This window comes from Mastigoproctus giganteus, chromosome 13 (genome assembly GCF_048544385.1).
Source record: "Mastigoproctus giganteus isolate SK-2022 chromosome 13, ASM4854438v1, whole genome shotgun sequence".
Lineage (NCBI taxonomy): Eukaryota > Metazoa > Arthropoda > Arachnida > Uropygi > Thelyphonidae > Mastigoproctus > Mastigoproctus giganteus.
Window position 1 is genome coordinate 160,889,895 of NC_143587.1, and position 22,126 is coordinate 160,912,020.

Consider the following 22,126-nt stretch of genomic DNA (forward strand, 5'->3'; position numbering starts at 1 on the left):
ATAATGTCCATAATCACTTAGAAGGCATTCACATTCGTTTAACTTTATTTTTTTCTTTTTCCACGTTAAACTTGAGAACAAAATTATGAATTTGAATTTTTTTCTTTTTAATGTCTGACACGATTTGTTTTGCAATGCCATACTCAAGACAGATGCTGGACACTGAAGCTCCTTTTTCAAGTTTTTCTATCACCGATAGTTTATCGTGAAGAGAAAGCATTTTATGCTTACGCTTCTGTCCTACACTAGGCTTACATAAAGACATTGTTTAACTGCACAGCACAAACGATAAAAGATAGAAGCACGTAACTGCAGAACAAACGACAAACAACTGTCTGAACCGCAGCCAGGAACCAGGTTGTTTGTGCAGTGTGAGTCATCATGGTCCAGTGACCTCAGACACAATACATATGACCTTTGAGCCTGATCATCGTTTGATTTTTACACTTTAAATTTTTTTAGAGCTGTCTGGATTAAGCGACGTACAGATTACTGGGGTCCGGATTAATGAGGGTTTACTCTATATGCTCGTTTTTATGATTTTCATTTGAAATAACCTTTGTAATAGATGGTAGTAGTGAAACTTTTCTTTTTTTTTTTAATATAGCAAAAATAATCTTTTTTTTTTTGGCTAAAACTAGAAATTTCAGACTAGAATGGAAAGCTATTTTCTATATTGTTACATAGAAACTGCAGACCTTAGAATCATTAAATTGCAGCTGACAAAATTTCATTTTAGAAAGTACGAAGGCGGAAAGTATGAAGGCATCGCAAAGGCGGAAATATCGAAGAACCAAATTTGGTTCTTCGATATTTCCGCCTTTGCAATGATTTGTATGACGATTGAAATGCAGCGATTCCATGACCATTATTGGCCTCGTGGTCCTCTGTCGATATGGGGCATAATGGTCAGTCTATTTTTTTGATATTTTAGTTTTTGTAGTTTCTTTAACCCCTTTTTGGTGATATTTCACGTCTTTTGGAACTGGTACCTTCGAGGGGGGTACCGCTAAATTATATATAATTGGCATTATTTTAAATTTACATCGTTTTTATTAATTGGGTTTAATGATTAAATAATACTAAATTATACAGGGGATTATCGACTACTTTTTGTCTTATCTTTACTTTTCCTTCCCCGTTTGTTTATTTTATATTATTTTACGTTTCGTTTCGCTCTGCATTTTTGCCGTACTACTGGCTGATGTTTTTTATTTCAAATAGCATATTTATTTTAATTATCATATATATATATATATATATATATATATATATATATATATATATATATTTATTTATTTATGTGTATGTGTATGAGGGTGATTCAATAAAGAATTGCCCTCATCTACTTCCACATATTGCGGAGTCATGATATTTTGTGTGCAGGATCACACATATCTCTGTACTAAAGGTGTAAAATTTCAGCCCTGTGTTTTAATTTGTTTTTTCTCTCTTACAGAGCTGAACGTGTGACGAAGTAGCATCATGGACAAAGTTTAAGCCAGAGCTGTAATGCGGTATCTGTTCTTGAAGGGGAAATCTAAAGAAATCCAGAAGATGACTGCTGTATATAAGGATGAAGCCCCAATGGTATGGCATTATGAAGCACTGGTGTGGTCGGACATCAGTAGAATCTGAGTCCATTCCAGGTCGTCCCCATTCAGCCATTGATGACAGCATGATCAGAAAAGTGGAGTCGCTAATAATGGAAGATCACCAAATATCTGTGCGTGAATTGTCCCAGGAGGTGAAGATTAGTGTGGGCTCTATTGAAACAGTCCTTCATGACCAACTCCATTTATGGAAATTGAGGGCAAGATGGATCCCTGATTATTGACTGGTTTCCAGAAAGCTGATCAACAACAGCAATTGCGAGTGGTTAGCCCTGTGCCAAAAAAAATGATTAAGACTTTTTTCTGCCATCTGATCATTCAGGATGAAAGTTGATGAAAGTTGGATACACCATTTCGACCCTGAAAGTAAAAAGCAGTCCATGGAATGGCGACATCATGGTTCTTCCCCCCCCCAAGAATGCAAGGGTCCAAGTTTCAGCAAGAAAGGTCTTGCTGACAGTGTTTTGGGATGAGAAAGGCGTAATAATGACTGATTACCTGCCGAAAGGTAGAACAGTTACAGGTGCCTATTATACCAACTTAATCACAAAATTACGTGAGAAAATCAAAACATGTAGGCGTGGTATGCTGTCCAAAGGCGTAAGAATGCTTCAAGACAATTCTCCGGTTCACACTTGTAAAATTACAATAGCACAAGCGGCCACTTGTGGAAATGAAATACTGTCCCATCCAGTCTACTCACCCGATCTTGCACCATTGGACTTCTTGTTTCCTTCCCTCAAATCATCTCTTTGGAGAACCCACTTCCCTGATGATGAGACACTCATTTCTGCAACAGAGTCATGGCTCAAAGACCAACCTCACCCTTCTACAAAAACGGTATCTGTAGCTTCATCCATCGATGGGGAAAATGTGTAAATCTGCACGGTGGCTATGTAGAGAAGGACTAAAACTTGTGCCAAGAATAAACAGGCTAGCATCTCTGCAACTAGGTCAGGGCGATTCTTTATTGAACCACCCTTGTATGTATATGTTAATGTTTACCGCATTCTTTGTTAATTAACATGCTACATTGTATTTTACAGAGATATTAAATAGGTTTAGAAGCGTTCATTAGCTTCTTATTTTGAATTTAACTAGTGATTGTTGGAAGTTACAACTCTCGGTGTTGGCACCAATATTGTTGAACAAGCCACCATAGTGTAGTCAATAAGAAATAGTGTAACATATCTATATCTCTAACTGATAGCATAAAGTATAAACTAGATAGTGTAATACGAAGCACTCAGTTAGGAATCTCTTAGCTTATTATAGTATTATAAAATAATCAAAAATATTATTAATCTTATTAAATTTCATTGTTAATTAAATTGTATTTAAACGGAAATCATGACCCAGACTAGAGCTGCGAAGCAAAGATCACAGACTAGTGAGAGTGCTGTGACTTGGAGGAGAAGCGAAGGGGGCAATTCTCCAATGCATCACATTCTCAAAAAATGTAATGCGTTGGAGAATTACCCTTAGCTAAAGGTAAGGGCTTTTTCTTTCGTAAAGACGACTATTTTCTACAGCAACATGTTCAACAGGCAACCAGAGGGAGTAATACACTTGATCTGATTATCAGTAGTGATAATCAGATCAAGAGTATTACTCCCTGGGTGACAGTGATCACAATGTACTGATGTGGGAATTACTTAAGGATGTAACTACCATCAAGGCTAAAGGTAAGGGCTTTTCCTTTCATAAAGGTGACTACAGGGGTTTCATACAGTTTTTAAATTCTGTATGGGATCAATTAATGTTGTCACAACATTGAATTCATTTTAAATGGGGAGCCTTCAGGGACTTAATTTTGGAGGCTGCTTAGCATTAGCATTAGTAGAGGCATATGATGCAAGAAAGCAAGCTTATGCAGCATCAGCCAAAAAAAAAAAAAACCCTTCCACTTCACCCCTCCATTCGTTCGAAATACCTGTCCAGCTGAGCTTTCAATTTATTTAGGCTATCAACTTCTACAACAAGGGATGGAAGTCTGTTCCACCACCAACTACCCGCTGGCTAAAGGCAAATTTTCGCACATCTATCCTACATCTGTCTTTTCTCAATTTGAATTTATGCCCTCTCAGGTGATTATTCTGAGCAAGAGGCAGTATCCCATCAGCACTGAGCATGTTCAAATCATTCAAGGCTTTGTACACCTCTATCAGATCCCCTCGCCGGTGCCTAGTCTCCAGACACTAATTTGCAAAACTTAACCCTTTCTTCGTAAGAGCAAACCTTCGTTATATTCATTAACCTTGTTGCCCTTCTCTGTACTCGTTCCAGCAGCTCTACATCCTTCTTGAAATGAGGCCTCCAGACCTGTATACAGTACTCAAGGTGCGACCTGACCATTGCCTTATACAAGGGAATAATCACCTCCCTATCCCTGCTAGGAAAAATTCCTGTATATCATTGATAAGACACCATGAGCTACTCTTGCAGCCCGTCTGCACTGTCAGAAAACTTCATATTTGCCTGCACAATTACCTCCAGGTCCTTTTCATTCTCTACCACTGTCAATGTAATATCACAGAGTTGATACGTTGCTCTGGGGTTGCTGTTTCCCATATGTAGTACTTTACATTTGTCAGTGTTAAACTTCATTTGCCACCTGTCAGCCCATCTGCTCAACATTTCCAGATCCTGTTGCAGCAGTATAGCATCAGTAGCGTCCTTAACAACCCTGCCAACCTTTGTATCATCTGCAAACTTGGACATTAAGCTTGATATACCATCATCAATATTGTTTATAAATACAGAAAACAACAATGGACCAACACTGAATACTGAGGGACTCCACTAATAACATTAGTCCACAATGAGCAGTGTCCATTAATTACCATTCTCTGCCTTCTGTCACTCAACCATCTCTTTATCCATAGCAACAATTTGCCACCAATGCCACACTGCTCCAATTTGTGCAGCAGTTTTCCATGTGCAACAGTATCAAAAGCCTTTCTAAGATACAAATATATAATATCGAAGTTATTCCCTGCATCCAATTCTTTTGTGACTACATCATAATATCAAATCAAATTGGTCAGGCAAGACCTTCCCTTAACAAAACTATGCTGTGTCTGAGCTATAACTGAATTCTTGTCAAGATGAACCTACAGTGCTTCTTTAACCAGTGCTTCCAGTAATTTTCCTGGAACAGAAGTTAAACTAACAGGTCTATAATTACTTGTGTCAGCCTTTGAGCCTCTTTTGTGAATTGGGGTTACATTTGCACATCACCAGTCTGTGGGTACCTCCCCTGAGTCCAAGGAAGCTCTCATAATTAAGGCTAACGGATTGCTTACTTCCTTTGCTGCCTCCTTTAATATAACTGGATAGATCCCATCCAGGCAAAGGATGAAAAGAAAAATACAAAGAGTTCTTTACTTATATAAAGAACTCTTTCTGTTTTTCGTGTAAATATGTCAGATGAACTAATTAGACATCTGACAGAGAAGAAAAATGCACGGTATACCTATAAATTAACATGTGACACAGAAGCCTATGATTGATATAAGATATTAGCTTTTCATTCCAACTAAGAAATACTGTTCAAGGTTTAGGCCTAAATGGATGTCAGATGAACTAATGAGGGTTGTGGCAGAGAAGAAAAATGTATGGGATGCATATAAAATATCTGGTGACACAAGCCTATGTCAGACATAAACTAGTCTGTAATGAAGTCACAAAGGAGGTTAGGCAGGGGAAGGCAGCTTATGAGAAATCCTTGGCAAAGGATGAAAAGAAAAATAGAAAAAATTCTTTACTTATGTAAAGAACTCTTTATGTTTTTCATGTAAATATGTCAGATGAACTAATTAGACATGTGACAAAGAAGAAAAATGCATGGGATACCTATAAATTAACATGTGACACAGAAGCCTATGATAGATATAAGCTGGTCTGTAACCAAGTTACAAAGGAGGTTAGGCAGGCAAAGGCAGATTACGAGAAATCTTTGGCAAAGGATGCAAAGAAAAACAACAAAGAGTTCCTTACTTATGTAAACTCTAGAATAAAGGGGATGAATCAGATTTGTCCATTTGATATTGATGGTTCAACCGTTCATGATCCTGCTCAGGTAGCTAACAAACTAAATGAATATTTTGCATTAACATTCACACATGAGGAGTTATTCAGGGAGGGGAATGCCGGAGGTGTATTCAACTCTGGCAGTAAGCTGGATAATCTTGTAATAAAGGAGAGTAAAGTCGAGGAGAAATTGTTGAAGATAAACACAAGAAAGGCATCTGGGGTGGATGGAATCTGTCTAGTTATATTAAAGGAGGCGGCAAAGGAAGTAAACAATCCCTTGGCCATAATTATGAGAGCTTCCCTGGACTCAGGGGAGGTACCCATGAACTGGAGATGTGGAAATGTGACCCCAATCAACAAAGGCGGATCAAAGAGAGACACAAGTAATTATAGACCTGTGAGTTTAACTTCTGTTCCAGGAAAATTAATGGAGGCACTGGTTAAAGAAGCACTGCAAGATCATCTAGACAAGACTTCAGTTATAGCTCGGACACAGCATGGTTTTGTTAAGGGGAAGTCTTGTCTGACTAATTTGATTGGATACTATGATGTAGTCACAAAGGAACTGGATGCAAAGAATAACTTTGATATTATATATTTGGATCATAGAAAAGCCTTTGATATTGTTACACATGGAAGACTGCTGCACAAATTGGAGCAGGGTGGCATTGGAGACAAATCGCTGCTATGGATAAAGGGATGGTTGTGTGGGAGAAGAAAGAGTGGTAATCAGTGGACACTGCTCTTTGTGGACTAATGTTATTAGTGGAGTCCCTCAGGGTTCAGTGTTGGGTCCATTGTTGTTTTCTGTATTTATAAATGATATTGATGATCGTATTTCAGGCTTAATGTCCAAGTTTGCAGATGATACAAAGGTTGGCAGGGTTGTTAATCAACTAATGACAGTACACTGCTGCAACAGGATCTAGAAAAGTTGAGCAGATGGGCTGAGAGGTGGCAAATGGAGCAGGGCAAAATGAAGTTTAACATTGACAAATGTGAAGTACTACATATGGGAAGCAGTAATCCCAGAGTGACGCATCAACTCTGTAGTACCACACTGACAGTGGTAGAGAATGAAAAGGACCTGGCAGTCATTGTGCTGTAGGCAGATATGAAGTTTTCTGAGCAGTGCAGATAGTCTACAAGAGTAGCTCATGGTGTCTTGTCAATGATATACAGGAATTTTTCTACCAGGGATAAGGAGGTGATTATCCCCTTGTATAAGGCAATGGTCAGACCACACCTTTAGTACTGTAAACAGGTCTGAAGGCCTCATTTTAAGAAGGATGTAGGGTTGTTGGAACGAGTACAGAGAAGGGCAACAAAGGATTGCTCTTACGAAGAAAGGCTAAAGTTTTGCAAATTACAGTGTCTGGAGACTAGGCACCTGTGAGGTGATTTGATTGAGGTGTATAAAGCTTTGAATGGTTTGAGCATGCTCAATGGTGATGGGATTCTTGCTCTTGCTCAGAATAATCGCCTGAGAGGGCATAAATTCAATTTGAGGAAAGACGGTTGTAGGATAGATGTGCGGAAGTTTGCCTTTAGCCAGCGGGTGGTTGATTGCTGGAACAAACTTCCATCTGTCGTTGTAGAAGTTGATAGCTTAAATAGATTCAAAGCAGAACTTGACAAACATTTGGAGGAAGTGGATGGATGAAATAAGTGTTTTTTTTGGTTTTTTTTTTGGCTGATGCTATATAAGTTTGCTTTCGTGTATCATGTGACTTTGCTAATGCTAATCTCTAGAAGGAAAGTAATGAATCAGATTGGGCCACTTAACATAGATACGTTGACTATTGATGATCATGCTCAGGTAGCTGATAAACTGAATGAGTATTTTGCATCTACATTCACACATGAGGAGTTATTCAATGAGGGAAGAGCCGGAAGTTTTTCTAACTCTATTAGGGAGCTAAGCGATTTTGTAAATAATAACTGATAGGAAAGTGGAGGAGAAATTGTTGAAGTTAAACATAAAAAAGGCATCTTTGGTGGATGGGAGCTATCCAGTTATATTTTGGAGGCAACAAAAGAAGTAAGCAAACTCTTAGCCATAATTATGAGAGCTTCCTTGGACTCTGGGGAGGTCCCCATGGACTGCAGGTGTGCAAATGTATCACCAATTCACAAAGGGGATTCAAAAGGTGACACAGTTAACTTTAGACCTGTTAGTTTAACTTGAGTTCCATGGAAAATAATGGAATCACTTGTTAAAGAAGCCTTGCAGTAATATTTAAGACACACCATGGGTTTGTTAAAGGGAGGTCTTGTTTGACCAATTTGATTGAATAATATGTGGTCACAAAGGAACTGAATGCCAAAAATAATTTTGATATCATATACTTGGATTTCAGGAAAGCTTTTGATACTGTTGCACATGGAAGACTGCTGTATACAAATTAGAGAAGTATGGCATTAAGAGTAAGTTGCTACAATGGATAAAGGGATGATTGAGTGAAAAAAGACAGAGAGTGGTATTAAATGGACACTGCTCTTCGTGCATAAATGTTATTAGTGGAGTTCCCCAGCGTTCGGTGTTGGGCCCATTGTTGTTTATCAATGATATTGATGAAGGTATATCTGGTTTATTGTTCAAGTTTGCAGATGAAAAAATGGTTGGCATGGTTGTTAATGACAGATAAGACAGTATGCTACTCCATCTGGATCTAGATAATTTGGGCAAATGGGCTGAAAAGTGGCAACTGAAGTTTAACATTGACAAATGTAAAGAACTGCATGTGCGTAGCAATAACTGAAAAGAAACGTACCAACTGTATGGAACTACTCTCAGTGAAGTGGAAAATGAAAAAAACCTGGGGTAATAGTGCAGTCAAATATGAAGTTCGCTGAGTAATGCAGAGGGGCTGCAATGGGGTCATGGAGTCTTGTCAATGATGTATAAGAAATTTGCTAGCATGGACATGGATGTGATTATCCCGTTATACAAGGCAATGGTTAGGCCACACCTAGAGTACAGGTCTGTAGGCCACATTTTAGGAAGGATGTAGAGTTGCTAGAATAAGTACAAAGAAGGGCAACAAGTTTGGTGAGGTGAACAAAGGGGTGCTCTTACAAAGAAAGTCTTAAATTCTGCAAATTACAGTGCCTGGAGAGTAGGCACCTTCGAGGTGATGTAATTGAGGTGTATAAGGTGTTGAATGGGTTGAGCAAGCTGAATGCTAATGGGATTCTTCCTCTTGCTCAGATTAAGAACCTGTGGGGGCACAGATTCAATTTGAGGAAAGACAGTTATAGAATAGATGTGCAGAAATTTGCCTTTAGCCAGTGGATAGTTGATTGGTGGAACAGACTTACATCTTTTGTTATGGAATTTCATAACCTAAATAAATTTCACACTGAGCTGGACAGGCATTTGGAACAAACAGAGGGTGAAATGATAGGGGTTTTTTTTTTTTTTTTTTGGCCGATGCTTCATAAGATTGCTTTCTTGCATCATATGCCTCTATTAATGGTAATGTACATATATTTGAATAATGTTTGAAATAGTTGAAAACTGAAACAATTGTATTAGGCCTATATTCGTGAAATATGTGAAAAATTAATGTTTTTCATGTGAGTGATTTCATGGAAATTGGTATGAATGTCATAGCCACGATATTGCCTGATATTACTCACAAGGAATAGTGGATTTTAGTACCGAATAAGCATCAGTTGAAACAGGCTCATACTAAATCTGTTTCAGTTTAATAGATGGATTTGGTACTTTTTTGTGTTTAAAAAAAAAAAAAAAAACAATTTAAAATTTTCTAGGACTATATTAGGCATTGTGATGTGTTTTCAGTGATCACCGAGCTCAAACCGAGAAACCTGATGCTTCTACTTTCAGTGGTTGTCAAATTGTAGTGATTCATCTGCCTAAAATCATTATCTAAAATTCCATATTTCAAATGCTGATGGAGAAATGGCTTTAAACTTATTTACTATGCATGGGTTTGAAGGTTGAGAAGGTGGAAGATAACATTTTGACTTTGCACTTAGTTCTACCAGATGCAGTTTATATTTTTGTACCAACATAAAATTTTTATTAACACTTGAGTGACTGGGCATCTGGGAGTTGAAGTCCTATTGTTTCAATGCTTTTCAATTACTGAAAAGTGCATTAGGAAAAGGAACACTTTTATATTTACATTGTCTACATAAACAGAAACAATGTTCCATTTTATTTATATAATACCAAAAATTCTTTGCTTGTATTTCTTGAACATTGTGATTCTGTTAAGTTAAAAGTAAAAATATTGTTAGAATCTAGTATCAATTAAAGTTTTTTAGAGTAAAATAATTTTTTCTCTTATATTAATTGATCTTCTTTGATTAGTTTCTTAAAAATTACTCAGTCATTTTCATCAAATTGATATTTTCAGATATGCTGCGCATACTTATGTGTTCTATGTTTGTCCTCGTGTAATTGGAATATATGATTCAAAGTTTGCATTCCAGGTAAAAATAAAATTAAACTTTTTTTTTTAATTTTTAAACCTTTGTTTTAGAAATACCTTGGATTTTTTACACACTTACACATACAAAATTTCAGGAAATATCACTAAAAAAGTCTTGAGGAGCAGGAAATTAGTTTCATAACAGAATTATTCAAAACTGATAAAATTTTATTATTATTAATACTGACAAATGATGCAAGGAAGCAAGCTTATACAGTATTATCCAAAAAAAAAATAATAATCTCCTTCTGTCCATCCCTACTAATAATGTTCAATTCTTCCTTTAATTTATTCAAATTATCCACTTCTGCAACACCAGATGGTCTTTCTAGAGTCAGTTACTCTCTGGCTGAATGCAAATTTTTGATGCATCTATCCTACAGCCATCCTTGTTATTCAATTTAAGTTTGTGTCCTCTTCTGTGTGTTGTTCGAGAAAGAGTTGAATACCATCATAAAGTTTACTCCATCCATTTAAAGCCTTAAGCACTTCAGTCAGATCTCCTCACACGTGCCTAGTTTTCAAGCATTGCAATTTGTAGAAAGGAAATCTTCTTTATGTGAGAGTATCTCTTTTTGTTCTTAACTAATCTGGTTGCTCTTTTCTGCACCTGCCCAAGCTGACATCCTTCTTAAAATGGGGATTTGGTTTGGTTTGGTTTGTTTTGGATTTTATTGGTGCATTAGCAATTATGACTCTAATGTCCCAAAACCAAGTCATATATAAAAATTTAAGCATCGGTGACCTAATAAATTAGATCACCATGTTAAGGTATATAATGACATAGGTGCGGGGCTTCTAGACCTGTATGCATCTTGAATACTGCATGCAGGCTTCCATGTGTGCTTTCAGACCATTCAAGATGCAGAATAATAAATATAAAATATACATAAACTCATATATATTAAACAGAAAGTGAAATAAAGTAGAATTAAAATCTAAAATTTGCTTTGGCTTTTGAAAAACTTTTGTTTTCTTTATTACAGCAAAACATCACAATAAAACTCATCACAACAAAGCAAACACTTAAATACCAGAAACAGATTTGCATTATTGCATGCCACTAATGGGACCATAAAGAAAATCATAATGCCAATCAATCAAAACAGCAACAGTCAAAATTCCAAATGGGTCAAGATATTGGCATGTTAGAATGCCAACTAATTGAAACAGTGAATGGATCAAAACACCAATATCTAAAAGCCAAAAGTATTGTTAACTTTGAAATGCCACCATGGCCAAAACTCAAATTGATCAAAATGCTAATTGATCAAAACACTAGCTGGTTAGAATGTTATAGTAAATGCTAACAGCCTATAACAGGTTAAAATTCTAACTAGTTAGTCCATGATTTGTCTCAACTTATAGATAAATCTGTTGGAGTATTAAAAAAAATTGCCTTGTGTCAGGACTTACTAGTAAAAAAGATTACTAATATTTCGTCATATCATGCCAAAATATTACTAATATTTTGGCATGATATGACCATTTTTAAATTACCTTTGGGGCAGATATGTAGTTTAATGAATAGTTGTTGCAGTGGTTAATTTAAAAGGAGAAATATATATTAAAGGAGTAAAAGAGTTTTTTTTAAGTATGAGATGAAAGTAGACTGTGTAGAAAAATGTTTATAAACATGATTGACTATTTCAGAATTTGCCATTATTTTTGCATTTCCAAAGTACCATTATTTTTGCATTTCCAATTGTGTTGGGCAGAAATTAAAGAAAATTTGTAAAAATGGGCAGATTTCTGGAAAAGTGGAAAATGTGAAATTTCATGGAAATTGGTGTAGAAGTTGCACTACTTGGTTTTCGTACCAAATAATTGCAAAACTGGCTCATACTAAATCTGTTTTTAGTTTTTTTTTTATGTAAACCCCAAACACGAGAGGTATTAGAACCTATAGTACTTAGTACCATGCTTGGGTTGGAGGTTGAGAAGACAAAAGAAGATATTTGTTGACATTGGACTTCAACTTCTGTAGACTGTAATTTTCAGGAAATACGTATGAAGGAAAGTTGTTCCAGAAAACGGCAGTTGAATGAATAAACGAGGAAGATGAAAAGTTGGTTCTGTGAGTTTGAAGTTGGACAGTAAATAGATGTTGGCTGGTGGCGTGTTCGGACTGTTTTGAAAGACAGAACAGGAATTATAGAAGCCAGTTCAGAAGAGCAGTGCCCATGGATGTATCTGTAGAAGAGGCATGCTGCAGAAACAGTACATCTATGAGACAGCGAGTAGAGAGACATTGTTAGAGATGAATTATTAATTAACCTAACTGACCTCTTCTGAATGGAATCAAGGAGCCTGACAGAGATTTTGGGGGCACCACCCCAGATGTGGGAACAATATTCCATTGCAGGGCGGATTTGTGATTTATACAGAGTGAGCAGCTGTTTGAAGAAAAGTAACAACGACAGCGAAAGAGAAAACCAAGTTTTTTAGATGCAGAGGAAGCTATATTTCTAATGTGCTTGTGCCAAGAGAGAGATTAGAAGTCAGGGTAATAACGAAAAGAGATAGCATTTTGCCTAGAAATCAGAGTGTCACTAAAGATAAGCATAGGAGCAGAAGAATCCTTGTTACGAGATATAAGACAAGACTGAGTTTTAGAAGGGTTGAAATCAACTAAGTTGTCATTGCCCCACTGGAGAATTACCTGAAGATCGGCATTTAAGGAATTGATAGCAGATTTTCGAGAAGTTGAGGCTGATAGAGCAGGGCAAGGTTTCTCAAAATGGAAAGTAGAATGCATTGTGCTATCATCGGCAAAACTATGGATAGGATTTCCAGTCGATGGAAGAAGGTCATTAATATACAAGACGAAAATAGTGGGGGGAAAAAACTGAACCTTGGGGGACACCGGCATTAGTGGAGAAGTTAGAAGACAGAGAGCCATCTACCATCACCCTCAGTGAGCGATTAGAGAGAAAACTGGATAACCAATTACAAAAAACAGTTGGCAAACCATAAGATGGAAGCTTGTTTAGAAGACCTTTATACCAAACACGATCGAAAGCTTTTGAGATGTCAAGAGCAACTACTTGTGTTTCACCGAACCTTTCCATTGAATTTGTCAATAAATGGGTAACATAAGCCAGAATATCACCAGTGGATCGACACTGACAGAATCCATACTGGTGATCGTTGATCAGATGGAAGGTTTCTAGGTAGTTTAAGAGTTGGCGGTTAATTGATTTCTCTATTACTTTAGAAAGAGTAGAAGTAATTGCAATGGGATGATTAAAAGTGAGGGCCCATCAAGCTCTCAGCTGCCCACACCAATGCCAGAGCTTGCACTTGGTCATCACGCAACACGGCGGCAACCCCCAAGGCAGAATGCACTGGTCCCAAAGGAACTAGTAGTTGTTGGTGACTATTGTCAGGGAAATGGGAAACATGCTTTGTAAAAAGGGTAGGTGGAACAGGACCAGGGTATGTCTGCCAGGGGCAAAGGTTGATGACGTTGTAGAGCGTGCCCTTAACTTTTGTGCCCTTAAAAGATATCATCTTTTAAGGGCACAAAAGATGATATCGTTGTACACGTTGGAACTAATGATATTAAAAGTAGGAGACCGGCGGAATTACTTAACAAGTACAGGTCACTGTTGAAAAAAAGCTGTGAATTAGGGTTGAATTTGAAAGTGTCTGCAATTCTGCCCAGACACAATAGGAGGGAGTATATGATGAGAGCCCTGTCGATCAATTCGGCCCTGGAAAGATTGTGCAAGACTCAAGGGGTAGAATTTTTTTCAGCCTGGACTGTACTTGTTAACAGGAGAGACTGCTTCTACAGGGATGGGATACACTTAAACAGAAAGGGTGCAAGAATGTTTGCTGATGCTATCGAGGCAGTGTTAGGTGGGTCGGAAAACTGCTAGATTGGGGGGATACAAGGACTAATAGATTAACAGTAGCCAATGGCAGAGATGAAAGTGATTCTTGCACTGCTTCTGTTGGAATGAGCCGCAGCCTGGAAAATAAGATGCAGGATATTTCAGAGACTGCTGGGAATAATTGGGGTACAAGTAAACACATGGGTTGTGTTAGGGTAGCTAAGAAAAAGAACAGGTGCATGTATATTTGCATGTACACCAATGCTAGGAGTTTAGTAAATAAATTTGATGAATTTGTGGTATTGCTCAAAACATCAAAGGTAGATATTGTGGGGATTTCAGAGACGTGGTGTCACACAGATATAAGGAATGCAGAACTGGAATTTGGGGAGTACATGTCATCAGAAGGGATAGGAAGGGAGGAGGGGTTATGCTATTAGTTAAGAAATACATAAAATCCAAGGAAGTGAAGCCAGTCGACATTGCTGGAGAGAGCAGTGTCGAGTCAGTTTGGTGTGACATAAACACTGGGAATCAAAATTAAGAGTAGGAGTGTGCTATAGGCCTAATGGCTCTGATGAGTATAATAAGAAATTGTAAAGGAAATAGAGTGGGCCAGTAAATCAGAGAGTCTTATAATGGGAGATTTTAATTTCCCAGATATTGACTGGAGTTTGGGGGCTGGTCACTCACACACTAGCAAGGCTATTGTGGATTTATTGGATGATTGTTTTCTACATCAGCATGTTCGGGAGGCAACTAGAGGGAATAATACTCTTGATTTGATTATCAGTAGTGATTCTTCATGCATTAAAAATCTGCAGGTAAATGAACCACTAGGTGGCAGTGATCACAGTGTGCTGAAGTGGGATTTACTCAAAGAGCTAACTACCATTAGGGGTTAAGGGAAGGGTTATTGCTTTCGTAAAGGCGACTACGATGGACTGAGACAGTATTTAAATTCTATACATTGGGACCAACTGATGATGTTACCAACAGCAAATTCAAAATGGGAAGCATTCAAGCAACTTATCTTGGAAGCTACTCGGCTTTACATACCAACTAAGAAATATTGTTCAAGGTTAAGCCTAAGTGGATGTCAGATGAACTAATGAGACATATGGCAGAGAAGAAAAATGCATGGGATACATACAAATTAACATGTGACACAGAAGCCTATGATAGATAGAAGTTGATCTGTAACCAAGTTACAAAGGAGGTTAGGCAGGCGAAGGCAGATTACGAGAAATCTTTGGCAAGGGATGCATAGAAAAACAGCAAAGAGTTCTTTATTTATGTAAACTCTAGAAGGAACGGGATGAATCAGATTGGTCCACTTGATATCGATGGGTCAACTGTTGATGATCCTGCTCAGGTAGCTAACAATCTAAATGAATATTTTGCATCGACATTCACACACGAGGAGTTATTCAACTCTGGCAGTAAGCTAGAGAATCTTGTAATAACTCAGAGTAAAGTGGAGGAGAAATTGTTGAAGATAAATACAAGAAAGGCACCTGGTGGGAATGGGATCTATCCAGTTATTAGCATTAGCATTAGCATTAGCATTAGTAGAGGCATATGATGCAAGAAAGCAAGCTTATTCAGCATCAGCCAAAAAAAAAAAAAAAAAAAAAACCACTCCCATTTCACCCCTCCGTTCGTTCGAAATACCTGTCCAGTTGAGCCTTAAATTTGTTTAGGCTATCAACTTCAACAACAAGTGACGGAAGTCAGTTCCACCAACCAACCACCCGCTGGCCAAAGGCAAATTTCCGCACATCTATCCGACATCCGTCCTTCCTCAATTTGAATTTATGCCCTCTGAGGTGATTATTTTGAGCAAGATGAAGAATCCCATTGGCATTGAGCATGCTCAAACCATTCAAAGCCTTATACACCTCTATCAGATCACCTTGCCGGTGCCTAGTCTACAGACTCTGTAATTTGCAAAACTTAAGCCTTTCTTCGTAAGAGCAACCCTTTGTTCCATTCACTAATCTTGTTGCCCTTCTCTGTACCCGTTCCAGCAGCTCTACATCCTTCCTGAAATGAGGCCTCCAGACCTGTATACAGTACTCAAGATGTGGATACAAGGGAATAATCACCTCCTTATCCCTGCTAGAAAAATTCCTGTATATCATTGACAAGACACCATGAGCCACTCTTGCAGCTCGTCTGCACTGCTCAGAGAACTTCATATCTGCCTGCACAATTACCCCCAGGTCCTTTTCATTCTCCACCACTGTCAGTGTAGTACTGCAGAGTTGATACGTTGCTCTAGGGTTACTGTTTCCCATATGTAGTACTTTTCATTTGTCAATGTTAAACTTCATTTGCCACCTCTCAGCCCATTTGTTCAACCTTTCCAGATCCTGTTGCAGCAGCATAGTGTCAGTAGTGTCCTTAACAACCCTGCCAACCTTTGTATCATCTGAAAACTTGGACATTAAACTTGATATCCCATCATTAATATCATTCATAAACACCGAAAACAACAATGGACCCAAAACTGATCCCTGAGGAACTCCACTAATAACATTAGTCCACGTTGAGCAGTGTCCATTGATTACCACTCTCTGTCTTCTGCCACTCAACCATCCCCTTATCCATAGCAGCAATTTGCCTCCAATGCCACACTGCTCCAATTTGTGCAGCAGTCTTCCATGTGCAACAGTATCAAAAGCCTTTCTAAGATCCAAAAATATAATATCAAAGTTATTCCCTGCATCCAGTTCTTTTGTGACTACATCATAGTATCCAATCAAATTGGTCAGGCAAGACCTGCCCTTAACAAAACCATGCTGCGTCTGAGCTATAACTGAAAATTTTTGTCTAGATGATCCTGCAGTGCTTCTTTAACCAGTGCCTCCATTAATTTACCTGGAACAGAAGTTAAACTAACAGGTCTATAATTACTTGTGTCAGCCTTTGATCCTCCTTTGTGAATTGGGGTTACATTTGCACATCTCCAGTCTATGGGTACCTCCCCTGAGTCCAAAGAAGCTCTCATAATTATGGCTAGGGGTTTGCTTACTTCCTTTGCTGCCTCCTTTAATATAACTGGATAGATCCCATCCACCCCAGGTGCCTCTTTTATGTTTATCCTCAACAATCTCTCCTCCACTTTCCTCTCAGTTATTACAAAATCATCCAGCTCACTGCCAATGTTTACTTTACCTACATCATTCTCCTTCCTGAATAACTCCTCCTGCGTGAATGTAGATGCAAAATACTCGTTTAGATTGTTAGCCACCTGAGCAGGATCCTCAACTGTTGAACCATCAATATCCAGTGGATCAATCTGATTCATCCCTTTCCTTCTTGAGTTTAAATAAAGAACTCTTTTCTGTTTTTCTTTGCATCCTTTGCCAAGGATTTTTCGTAGTCTGCCCTTGCCTGCCTAATCTCCTTTGTGACTTGGTTACAGACCAACTTATATCTATCATAGGCTTCCATGTCACCCATTAATTTGTATGTATCCCATACATTTTTCTTCTCTGCCACATGTCTCATTAGTTCATCTGACAACCATTTAGGCCTAAACCTTGAACAATATTTCTTAGTTGGTATGTAAAGCCTGGTAGCCTCCAAGATTAGTTCCGTGAATGCTTCCCATTTTGAGTTTGCTGTTGGTAACATCATCAGTTGGTCCCACTGTATAGAATTTAAATACTGTCTCAGACCATCATAGTCGCCTTTACGAAAACAAAAACCCTTCCCTTTACCTCTGATGGTAGTTACCTCCTTGAGTAAATCCCACTTCAACACACTGTGATCACTGCCACCTAGTGGTTCATTTATCTGCAGATTCTTAATCATGAAGAATCACTACTGATAATCAGATCAAGAGTATTGCTCCCTCTTGTTGCCTCACGAACATGCTGATGTAGAAAACAATCATCCAATAAATCCACAAAAGCCTTGCTAGTGTGCGTGTGACCAACCCACAAATTCCAGTCAATATCTGGGAAATTAAAATCCCCCATTATAAGACTCTCTGATTTACTGGCCCACTCTATTTCCCTGTACAATATCTTATTATACTCATCAGAGTCATTAGGCCTATAGCACACTCCTACTCTCAATTTTGATTTCCCTATGCTTATGTCACACCAGACTGATTCGACACTGCCCTGAAGCCAGTCGATGTCGACTGGCTTCACTTCCTTGGACTTTATGTGTTTCCTAATTAATAGCATAATCCCTCCTCCCCTCGTGTCCTGTCTATCCTTTCTATGCACATTGTATTCCCCAAATTCCAGTTCCGCATTACTTATATATGTGTGACACCACGTCTCTGATATCCCAACAATATCTGCCTTTGATGTTTTGAGCAATACCTCAAATTCATCAAATTTATTTACCAAACTCCTAGCATTGGTGTACACGCAGGTATACATGCACCTGTTTCTATTCTTAGCTACCCTAACACAACCCATGTGTTTACTTGTACCGCAATGACTCCCAGCAGTCTCTGAAATATCCTGCATCTTGTTTTTCAGGTTTCTGCTCATTTCAATAGAAGCAGTGCAAGAATCACTTCCACCTCTGCCAGTGGCTACTGTTAATATATTAGTCCTTGTATCCCCCCCAACTAGCAGTTTTCCGACCCACCTAACACTGCCTCGACAGCATCAGCAAAAATTCTTGCACCCTTTCTATTTAAGTGTATGCCATCCCTGTAGAAGCGATCTCTCCTGTTAACAAGTACAGTCCAGGCTGGAAAAAAAGACTACCCCTTGAGCCTTGCACAATCCCTCCAGGGCCGAATTGATCGACAAGGCTCTCATCATATACTCACTCCTATCGTGTCTGGGCAGAATTGCAGACACTTTCAAATTCAACCCTAATTCATGGCTTTTTTTCAACAGTGACCTGTACTTGCTAAGTAATTCCGCCGGTCTCCTACTCTTAATATCATTAGTGCCAACGTGTACAACTATATCACCTTTTGTGACCTTAAAAACTATATCACCTTTTGTGCCCTTATATTAAAGGAGGCAGCAAAAGAAGTAAGCAAACCCTTAGCCATAATTATGAGAGCTTCCTTGGACCCAGGGGAAGTACACATGGACTGGAGATGTGCAAATGTGACCCCAATTAACAAAGGTGGATCAAAGGCTGACACAAGTAATTATAGACCTGTTAGTTTAACTTCTATTCCCGGAAAATTAATTTAGGCACTGGTTAAAGAAGCACCGCAGAATCATCTAGACAAGACTTCAGTTATAGCTCAGACACAGCATGATTTTGTTAAGGGGAAGTCTTGCCTGACCAATCTGATTGGATACTATGATGCAGTCACAAAAGAACTGGATGCTGGGAATAACTTTGATATTATATACTTGGATCTTAGAAAGGCTTTTGATACTGCTGCACAAATTGGATCAGTGTGGCATTGGAGGCAAATTGCTGCTATGGATAAAGGGGTAGTTGAGGTGGAGAAGATAGAGAGTGGTAATCAATGGACACTGCTCATCGTGGACTAATGTTATTAGTAGAGTCCCTCAGGGTTCAGTATTGGGTCCATTATTGTTTTCTATATTTATAAATGATATTGATGATGGTATATCAAGCTTAATGTCCAAGTTTGCAGACGATATGAAGGTTGGCCGGGTTGTCAAGGACTCTACTGACACTATGCTACTGCAACTGGATTTGGAAAGGTTGAGCAGATGGGCTGAGAGGTGGCAAATGAAGTTTAACATTGACAAATGTAAAGTACTGTATATGGTAAACAGCAACCCCAGAGCAACGTATCAACTCTGGTACTACACTGACAGTGGTAGAGAAGGGAAGGGACCTGGGGTTGGTTCTGCAGGCAGATATGAAGTTTTCTGAGTAGTGCAGATGGGCTGCAAGAGTAGCTCATTGTGTATTGTCGATGATATATAGGAATTTTTCTAGCAGGGATAAGGAGGTGATTATTCCCTTGTATAAGGCAATGGTGAGGCCACACCTAGAGTACTGTATACAGGTCTGGAGGCCTCATTTCAAGAAGGATGTAGAGCTGCTGGAACGAGTACAGAGAAGGGCAACAAGATTGGTGAATGGTACAAAGGGGTGCTCTTACGAAGAAAGGCTTAAGTTTTGCAAATTACAGTGTCTGGAGACTGGGTACCAGCGAGGTGATCTGATAGAGGTATATAAAGCCTTGAATGGTTTGAGCATGCTCAATTCTGATAGGACTCTTCCTCTTGCTCAGAATAATCATCTAAGAGGGCATAAATTCAAATTGAGGAAAGACAGATGTAGGATAGACGTGAGGAAATTTGCATTTAGCCAGCGAGTGGTTGGTTGGTGGAACAGACTTCCATCCCTTGTTGTGGAGGTTGATAGCCTGAATAAGTTTAAGGCTCAGCTGGACAGGTATTTCTAACGAACAGAGGGGTGAAGTGGAAGTGGTTATTTTTTATTTATTTTTTTTTTTTTTTGGCTGATGCTGCATAAGCTTGCTTTCTTGCATCAAATGCCTCTACTAATGCTGATGCTAATATGATTGGAGGGATTTGTCACCCCTTTTAGGAACTGGCTGGATATAGCAAATTTCCAAGCAGAAGGAAAAACACCTTTAATGTGAATAAGAAAGTGAAAAAAGGCGGCAAAGAATAGGAGTAAGTTCAGGAGCACAGGTTTTGAGAACAAGGGGAGAAATACCATCGGGACCGGGAGCTTTCTTAGCATCAAGATTCTTCAAAATCATTCTGACATCCTTTTGTTGGAAGACCACAGGAAGCATTGAATGGAGCGTGTTGGGAATGGTGGGAGATGTTTTACCAAGATCATTAATACATGAGTTGAAAGAAAAATGGGATGCTAGCAGGTCAGCTTTATCCTTGGCTGAAGTGACAACAGAACCATTTGGTTTGGACAGAGGTGGGAACAGAGATGGGCAAAAGTTGCAGCCAATAGCTTTGGCAAGAGACAGGAATGCTCGACTACCATTAGGGCAAGAAGCAAGTTTTCTACTTTTAGCGCCTGTTGAAACCCTAGTTTGGACTGATTAATAACTGCTTTACAATTGTTGCGAGCTGTTGTGTAGGCAGAAAATGAAACTGAAGAATTAGAAACAAGCCAATTACGATATGCAACATTCTTCTCTTGTGAGCCTTAGTACATTTATTGGAAAACCAAGGTTTAGATAAAGGATGAGATTTTGAAGTGAAGTGTGGGATAAAGGATTCTATTCCTGCAAGAATAATTTCACTGAGACGATCTGAGCAAACGTTGACATTAGAAGTTTTGAAACAGTAATCTGACCAAGGAAAAGAAGAAACGAAATCTCTCAGGTCATCCCATTTTGCATTCTTGTAAAGCCAAACAGCACGAGGTTGGGAATAGCCATGAGATAAAGGCTCCATTGGAGAAAAGACAAACACCAATTTGTGATCTGAAGTGCCTAAAGGACCTCTCACTTTGACCGTGTACTTAGAAGGGTTGTTTTTGAGAAAAAGATCAAGCGTGTTGGCTCTATGATTAGGATTGTCTGGTATTCTTGTAGGTAAATGAACAATCTGTGGAAGATCATTAGTTATTGAAAAAGCCTCAGCTTCTCGACCTGCTGGGTTGGTGTGACTAGAAAATGGAAGTCAGCTGGAATTGTGAACATGCTATGAAGAAGAATTTTAGGCCTGCCAGTTTTATTCAATACCCAATCATTTTTTCTTCGATCAAATTTTTGCTTTCGTAAAGGCGACTATGATGGACTGAGACAGTATTTGAATTCTATACAGTGGGACCAACTGATGATGTTACCAACAGCAAATGCAAAATGGGAAGCATTCAAAGAACTTATCTTGGAAGCTACTAGGCTTTACATACCAACTAAGAAATATTGTTCAAGGTTTAGGCCTAAATGGATGTCAGATGAACTGATGAGGCATATGGCAGAGAAGAAACATGCATGGGATACATACAAATTAACACATGACACAGAAGCCTATGATAGATACAAATTGATCTGTAACCAAGTTACAAAGGAGGTTAGTTTGTTTGTTTGTTGTTTGGTTTTTACGAGCATTAGCAACTAAGGCCATATTGCTCCGGGATATGCGGTGGTCATTCCCTGACCTTTCCGCATCCTCCGCATTTGGTGGTGACGGGCTCGAACCCCGGTCTAATCAAGAAGCGTGTGCTACTCACTGCTACTCCACAAAGGAGGTTAGTCAGGCAA

General features: G+C 38.7%; 1 protein-coding gene across 1 annotated transcript in view; it reads left to right on the plus strand.

Annotated features, from left to right (window-relative positions):
- LOC150076555 (pre-piRNA 3'-exonuclease trimmer-like) overlaps nucleotides 1–22,126 on the plus strand; it is a 202,122-nt gene that overhangs the window by 74,773 nt on the left and 105,223 nt on the right. The window contains exon 7 of the mRNA XM_090387381.1: nucleotides 10,037–10,112. Coding sequence (XP_090243507.1) covers nucleotides 10,037–10,112 — 76 coding nt within the window. The remainder of the gene's footprint in view (nucleotides 1–10,036; nucleotides 10,113–22,126) is intronic.